The sequence below is a fragment of the Sinocyclocheilus anshuiensis genome, unplaced genomic scaffold (assembly GCF_001515605.1).
Source record: "Sinocyclocheilus anshuiensis isolate Anshui unplaced genomic scaffold, SAMN03320099.WGS_v1.1 scaffold2628, whole genome shotgun sequence".
Lineage (NCBI taxonomy): Eukaryota > Metazoa > Chordata > Actinopteri > Cypriniformes > Cyprinidae > Sinocyclocheilus > Sinocyclocheilus anshuiensis.
The window spans coordinates 110,187-117,992 of NW_015555904.1; the positions used below are offsets into that span (position 1 = coordinate 110,187).

At 45.3% G+C, this 7,806-nt stretch overlaps 2 protein-coding genes across 2 annotated transcripts in view; both read left to right on the top strand.

Annotated features, from left to right (window-relative positions):
- The window catches only part of LOC107675924 (gastrula zinc finger protein XlCGF49.1-like), an 8,841-nt gene extending 4,448 nt beyond the window's left edge, over nt 1–4,393 (top strand). Inside the window, exons 2-3 of the mRNA XM_016470420.1 lie at nt 4,091–4,305; nt 4,373–4,393. Coding sequence (XP_016325906.1) covers nt 4,091–4,305; nt 4,373–4,393 — 236 coding nt within the window. The remainder of the gene's footprint in view (nt 1–4,090; nt 4,306–4,372) is intronic.
- A 304-nt stretch (nt 4,394–4,697) lies between these two features.
- Nucleotides 4,698–7,806, top strand: part of LOC107675925 (zinc finger protein 567-like) — a 14,428-nt gene continuing 11,319 nt past the window's right edge. Inside the window, exons 1-2 of the mRNA XM_016470421.1 lie at nt 4,698–4,990; nt 5,719–5,945. Of these exons, the coding sequence (XP_016325907.1) occupies nt 4,698–4,990; nt 5,719–5,945 (520 nt within the window). The remainder of the gene's footprint in view (nt 4,991–5,718; nt 5,946–7,806) is intronic.

Sequence of the window (7,806 nt, forward strand, 5' to 3'; positions counted from 1 at the left end):
GGCCCCCGGTGGAGAGGTCGGTTGCGATGCAGTAGTGTCCTAATACCACCTCCACCTGGCAAACCATGCCTCCCCTCCCGGGTCTGTAGGTACTTCTCTGGTCTGTCCAGCGATGCTTATGTGGCCTGTGGAGAAGCTGCCTTCGCCTTACACGCTATGGCGTTACTTCAGGTTCTTCAGGCTAAAGCACTGAGGGACCTGCACGAGGGGGGTCACGATCCGGAAGTTCTAAAAGAGCTCCGAACCGCAACTGATCTCACGCTCCGAGCGACGAAGGTCACTGCAAGTTCTCTGGGTCGTGCGATGTCCACACTTGTGGTCCAGGAGTGTTACCTCTGGTTGTGTCTGGTCGACATGAGGGGCGCTGACAAAATTCGGTTCCTCAAGGTCCCTGTGTCCCAGACCGGCCTTTTCGGCGACACAGTCGAGAACATAGCCCAGCAGTACCTCCACCCGTCCGCCGGCCGCAGCGCCCCAGCCTGCTCGTCGCCGAGGGTGGCCCCCTGCATCCACCCCCGCTCCCGTGCCACATCCGCAGCAGCCTCAAGCAAGCGGCACCTTGGAGCTGGGTGTAAGCAGGCTCACCGAGAAGACCCCCGGAAATGTCCGATCAGAGTCGTGCTGTCCTTTCTGCAGCAGGGGTTGGAGCGAAGGCTGTCTGCCTCCACCCTTGAAGTCTATGTGGCTGCGATTGCTGCCAACCACGACCCCCTCTATATCCTCTTAGGACTTGTCTCTAGTGCTCAGAGCACTACAGCAGGGCCCATTTGAGCCTTTGCAAGCTGAAGTTTCTATCAATGAAAACTCTGCTCCTGCTTGCATTGAACTCTATCAAGAGGGTAGGGGACCTGCACGCATTTTCAGTCGACGATTCGTGCCTAGAGTTTGGGCAGGCTGACTCCCAGGTAATCCTAAGGCCCCGGCCCGGCTATGTGCCCAAGGCTCCCAATTCGTGCCTAGAGTTCGGGCCGGCCGACTCCCAGGTAACTCTGAGGGCCCGGCTATGTGCCCAAGGTTCCCACTACTCCCTTCAGAGATCAGGTGGTGAGCCTGCAAGCGCTGCCCCTGGAGGAGGCAGACCCAGCCCTAGCTTTGCTTTGTCCCGTCCGAGCATTGATATACTACGTAGACAGGACGTAAAGCTTCAGGACCTCAGACCAGCATTCAGGTTGCAAACTCACTCTACTAGAAGTGTTACATCCTCCTGGGCGTTGGCTCGTGGCTCCTTGCTGGCAGATATTTGTAGAATTGCGGGCTGGGCGACCCCATCAACACGTTCGCTAGATTTTATAGCCTTCATGTGGGGCTGGTATCCTCCTGTGTTCTCACCTCAAACGGGTAGAAGCACTGAGAGGCCCCGGCTTCGGGTCGGCTTGCTAAAACCGCTCCAGAGAGTCCATATCGTAGACCCTGTCGAGCTCTTCCATCCCCACGGCAGCCAGACGAGGCGAAGCGTCTGGCGCCAGGCCCTCACTCGATGAATCCGTGAGAACCGGTAGAGGGCTGGGTTCCATATGTAGAGACCTAAGTGGATCCCATATGTGTAAGGTGCACGGTATAGCCTCAGAGCTCGTGTTTCCCCTGGCAGACTTCCTGCTATTTTCCAAGAAGGTTACAATCACCTCTAATCTTCCATATGCTCCTAGACGGTTGTTCATATATGTAAGTGCTTCTGAAACCTTCCACAACGTTCCGGTTCCAAGTGGAACGGGTACGTTTTCCCACTGTTATCCAGTCTTACTGAGTGGGTTGTGCTATAGCAGCAGTAACTGGTCTTCTTGTGGTAAGCCCCAGCCTACGCCAAAATAGAAGGGGTGCAGGAGGCTTACACAGGACACTGGAAGGGGCACTTTGGTAGGGATCCCAATTTGTCGTTCATCCGACGTGACATAGAGAGTGACCGAATGAAAGGGAATGTCTCGGTTACGTATGTAACCCTCATTCCCTGAAAGAGGGAACAGAGACATCACATCCCGTCACCACGGTTGCTGTTCCACCGCTGAACGGCCAGGTCACCGGCTCGGCTCCTCAGCGAAAACCTGAATATGCGCTGCACCTGCTGCCTACTTATACTCACGCTGTGATCAGCGGCAGCTGGATGCAATAATCGAATGCCAATGTGCATTGGCTCGTTTAATTTACACTCAAAGTGGATTGGTCTCTCTAAACGAGATCCCAATTCGTCGGTCATCCGACATGACGTCTCCGTTCCCTCCTTCAGGAAACGAGGGTTACATACGTAACCGAGACGTTTTAGTCATTGTACAAATAAGTACAAGCTAGAAAGAGAAGGAATAAATAAAGTTTTTTTTTTTTTAGGATTAAGTCGAGTAGCGTCGAAAGAGATGAGTTTTCAGCTGTCGCTTGAACATGGTCAGGGATTCAACATTCCAGATAGGAGTGGGAAGAACATTTCACCAGCCAGGAATGGTGAATGAGAATGTTCTGGAAAGTGATTTTGAGCCTCTCTGTGATGGTACCATGAGGCGTCGCTCACTAGCGGATCTCAGACTTCTGAAGGGGATGTAGATTCGTAGTTTTTTTCACCAGCCAGGAATGGTATACGAGAATGTTCTGGAAAGTGATTTTGAGCCTCTCTGTTGAGGCGTCGCTCACTAGTGGATCTCTGGAGGGAACTTCTGGAGGAGATTCATAATAGTGAGTGGAAGTAGGCAGGTGCTGAGCCTGTGTGTTCAAGTTCAGTGTCTTGAACTTGATGTGAGCTGCAACCGGTAGCCAGTGCAAGGAGATAAAAGAGATAAAGATATCTGTGTTCAGTTATGTGTGTATGCATGCATCTATGAAAGCATCGTAACCTACTGCATACAGTTTTAGTTTAGCTACAAGCTAGACCCAAACCCAAGAATATTTAGAGACCTGTTGGACTCAGATCGGGTAGCAGACCTCTATGTCGGCGGCAGTTTGCCCAATTTAACATATTGAATCAGCGTCAGGGCCGTCGGCGAGAGTGAGAACTCTGATTGGATGTTCAGTTTAGCGAACTAGTCCGTGCCCGAGAATGCGTCGAAAGAGATGAGTTTTCAGCTGTCGCTTGAACATGGTCAGGGATTCAACATTCCAGATAGGAGTGGGAAGAACATTTCACCAGCCAGGAATGGTGAATGAGAATGTTCTGGAAAGTGATTTTGAGCCTCTCTGTGATGGTACCATGAGGCGTCGCTCACTAGTGGATCTCTGGAGGGAACTTCTGGAGGAGATTCATAATAGTGAGTGGAAGTAGGCAGGTGCTGAGCCTGTGTGTTCAAGTTCAGTGTCTTGAACTTGATGTGAGCTGCAACCGGTAGCCAGTGCAAGGAGATAAAAGAGATAAAGATATCTGTGTTCAGTTATGTGTGTATGCGTGCATCTATGAAAACATCGTAGCCTACTGCACACAGTTTTAGTGTAGCTACAAGCCAGACCCAAACCCAAGAGTATTTAGAGACCTGTTGGACTCAGATCGGGTAGCAGACCTCTATGTCGGTGGCAGTTTGCCCAATTTAGCATATTGAATCGGCGTCAGGGCCGTCGGCGAGAGTGAGAACTCTGATTGGAAGTTCAGTTTAGCGACTGAGTCCGTGCCCGAGAATTCAAGTGTAAGTGATGAAAACGAGTAAATGAAGGCGGCACAGACTGAGGGCTGTTCTAATGTTATGTGATCTTACCCAAGTATGTGAATATATTCATAACAACATGAGCGGCTAAAAATTAATAAAGTTATCAACATAACTGATATTCAAAATGGTAAGCAAGCGCTGCTTTGTTTACGTTTTGTATATCTTGTATATTCTTGTTTCGGTTTCTCCTTTTTGAATGGCTAATACATACTATTGATAGCTGCTGATAGACAGCTAATTGTTCTCGCACAGAATGCACGTGTTAGTTTGCAGTTGGCTGTGGTCTGTATGGTGTGTTCAATCGCAGCATTTTGGTCCAGATGCTGCCGACGCAAGGAGACAACATCGTCGGCTTTTGTAGCCGCTAGTTCTTTGAAGTGTCCCGGCCTTAAATGCTTTCATGTTGCTTTTCATATCTTTTGCTTTGTGGCTTTAAACTGTGGTTAACTTGTATTTATCTTTTTTTGCTTTAGACCTGCTGGTGCTGAAAGAGGAGAATCGAGATCCAAATGAAATGGAACAGACAGATCAGTGTGAGAAACACCATGATTTCATAACTGGTAAAAATGCCACCCAGACTAAAACGGCTTCTATACGAAAAAGAGCTCAGAAAACCAAATCTAACAGCTCCTTCACCTGCCATCATTGTGGGAGGAGTTTCGATGAAAAACGAAGACTTCAAATGCACGTGAGAGCTCACACTGGAAAGAGGCCATTTCCCTGCCAACAGTGTGGAAAGAGCTTTGCTCAACAAGGAACCTTTAAAAGGCACATGAGAATTCACTCGGGAGAGAAGCCTTCACTCAAAAAGCAAACCTTCAAAATCACATGAGAACTCACTCGGGAGAGAAGCCATTCACCTGCCAACAGTGTGGAAAGAGTTTCACTCAAAAAGCAAACCTTCAAAATCACATGAGAACTCACACTGGAGAGAAGCCTTTCACCTGCCAACAGTGTGGAAAGAGCTTTGCTCAACAAGGAGCCCTTAAAAGGCACATGAGAATTCACTCGGGAGAGAAGCCATTCACCTGCCAACAGTGTGGAAAGAGTTTCACTCAAAAAGCACACCTTCAAAAACACATGAGAACTCACTCTGCAGAGAAACCTTACACTTGCCATCAGTGTGGAAAGAGTTTTACACAGAAAAGCAGCCTTCAATTTCACATGAACATTCACACTGGAGCGAAGCCTTATACATGCGAACAGTGTGGAAAGAGTTTCACTCAAAAAGCACACCTTCAAAAACACATGAGAACTCACTCTGCAGAGAAACCTTACACTTGCCATCAGTGTGGAAAGAGTTTTACACAGAAAAGCAGCCTTCAATTTCACATGAACATTCACACTGGAGCGAAGCCTTATACATGCGAACAGTGTGGAAAGAGTTTCCCTGCAAAACAAAACCTTAAAGTCCACATGAGAGTTCACAATGGAGAGAAGCCTTACTCTTGCAAGTATTGTGGGAAGAGTTTCGCAAATGCGTACTCCTGTAATTACCACATGAGAATTCACACTGTTTATTCAACATTCAACAGTAAGTAAAGAAATACATGCAAAGAAACATTCATGAAGGCTCACGGCCAGTTCAGCACACAAGACAAAAGTAAAAAACACCAGTTATGAAAGTTTATGAACAACAGGTGCAACGGTCACATAAATTCCGCCAAGTTTTTTAATGGTTGTAATGAAAATTTGACAATTCTTCCACCGTGCAGTTTCGCTAGTAAACTGTAAGTAGTTTTCCTAATTGCTTTATCTCAGTAATTGCTCACTACCAGTTTATGTGTGCATGCCATTTGCCATGTGACAGATCGCTAGATCAGTTACAAGAGCAAAACAAGTTTAATTTTAAATAGAGCTTGTAATATATAATAAGAAACGGCATGCACACATTAAATGTAAGGGATAATCCACATGAGAACTCACTCGGGAGAGAAGCCATTCATCTGCCAACAGTGTGGAAAGAGTTTCACTCAAAAAGCACATCTTCAGAATCACATGAGAACTCACTCGGGAGAGAAGCAATTTACCTGCCAACAGTGTGGAAAGAGTTTCACTCAAAAAGCACACCTTCAAAAACACATGAGAACTCACTCTGCAGAGAAACCTTCAGCCTTCATTCCCACATGAACATTCACACTAGAGCAAAACCTTATACATGCGAACAGTGTGGAAAGAGTTTCCCTGCAAAACAGAACCTTAAAGTCCACATGAGAGTTCACACTGGAGAGAAGCCATACTCTTGCAAGTATTGTGGGAAGAGTTTTGCAAATGCGTACTCCCATAATTACCACATGAGAATTCACACTGTTCATTCAACATTCAACAGTAAGTAAAGAAATACATGCAAAGAAGATTGCCGAATGAGTCTTCATGTGGTAGAGGAATGCTGTAAATGTGCTCAGTGTGGAAAGAGTTTCAGGAATAAAGGTAGCCTCAATGCTCACGTGAGAAAACAACACACTCGAGAGAAGCCTGTGGGAAGAGCATCCCACAAATAGAAAATCTTAAGATTCACATGAAATATGTGTGGAATCATGTGAAGAAACCCACATGAGATTTCACTCGGGAGAACTATTTCATATGCCATCATTATGCAAAGTGTTTCACAGTCAAAGGAAACCTGAAGACACACATAGGAGTTAACACTGGAGAGAGGCCTTTCAAGATCATTCTGCAAATAAAGTGTGACCGTGACGAGGTTTACCAAAAGAAGCAATTTTAAAAATCCCCAGCATATTCACTCTGGAGAAAGGCCCATTAACTGTGATCAATGTAATACATTTCTTTTGACATTACACCCGATAGATGCACCTAAGAAGTCATGAAAATTAGACGGTATTTTTGTGCTTTGTGGAGAAAGCTTAAAACGGCCCTACAATTTAAAATAGCACAAGAAAATAGGCATCTGTTTGAAATTTTGTTGTTTTTAACTTTTTTTATACTCGTCTTGAGGCTTTTTGTTATATTACATTCTGCAAAATGTAACTGATTATAAATAAAATTGCGAACTGCATAGTGATCATTGCATTGAATGCATTGAATCATCTTTAGCAGTGTTGGCCATGTTACTTTAAAGAAGTAATTGGTTATAGTTACTAGTTTCTTCTCACAAATAGTAACTGTTAGTAACTGAGTTACATCATTATAAAAGTAACATGGAGAGACTCTTTCTTCCTGGGCATGAGTTGCACGTTACATAAACATTGTTGCCTTTCATTTCAACGAGGGAAACGTAGTGCTTATACTTCTAGTTTGCGAACGCTACCTTTGAACTCGTTGGACTTGCCATCGCTCTGACTCCTGGTCGTTGGTGTGTGCAACTGTGCATGTGCTTGTGTGTGAACACCTGCACTACTCTGCCTCTGGTTGGCAAACAATGGAAATTTACTCTGCCTAAGCCAATCATCATCAGTTATGTGCCCCCAATAGTGAGAGAATGCACAGGTAAACATGTTTTCAGTCTAGACTTAATTATGGATACTCTTGGATAGGGTTGGGTTTCGTTTGGTTTTTTTAGGACACCGATGCCAAATCGATACTTTTAAAATGGTATATGGTTAATCTGTGTTCATCAGAATGAGCTTTATAGCCAGGTATGTTTACACATACGAGGAATTTGTTTTAGTGACAGAAGCTCCACAGTGCAACAGAATGACAGTCACAAGACAAAACACAGATAATAAAAATAACGTACAAATATACAAAATAGACAATGTACAAAATAGCAAAAACACAATATACAAAATAGACAATTTTGGACGTACAGGTATGTTATGTGCAAATTTGAAATGAAAATAAGTATGTGTGTTGAATAAATGCATGATAGTGTTGTGTGTTCCACATTTTATTGTCAAGTGTTCATAAGATAGATTGCTTGAGGGAAGAAACTGTTCCTGTGTCTGGCCGTTCTGGTGCTCAGAGCTCTGTAGCGTCGACCAGATGGCAACAGTTCAAAAAGGGAGTGTGCTGGATGTGAGGGTCCAGAGTGATTTTGCTAGCCCTTTTGCTCACTCTGGATAAGTACATGGAGAGTGGGGAGGGTTGTGCCAGTGATTCGCTCAGCAGTCCGGACTACCCTCTGTAGTCTTCTGAGGTCAGATTTGGTAGCTAAGCTGAACCAGACAGTTATTGAAGTGCAGAGGATGGATTCAATGATGGCGGAGTAGAACTGTTTCAGCAGCTCCTG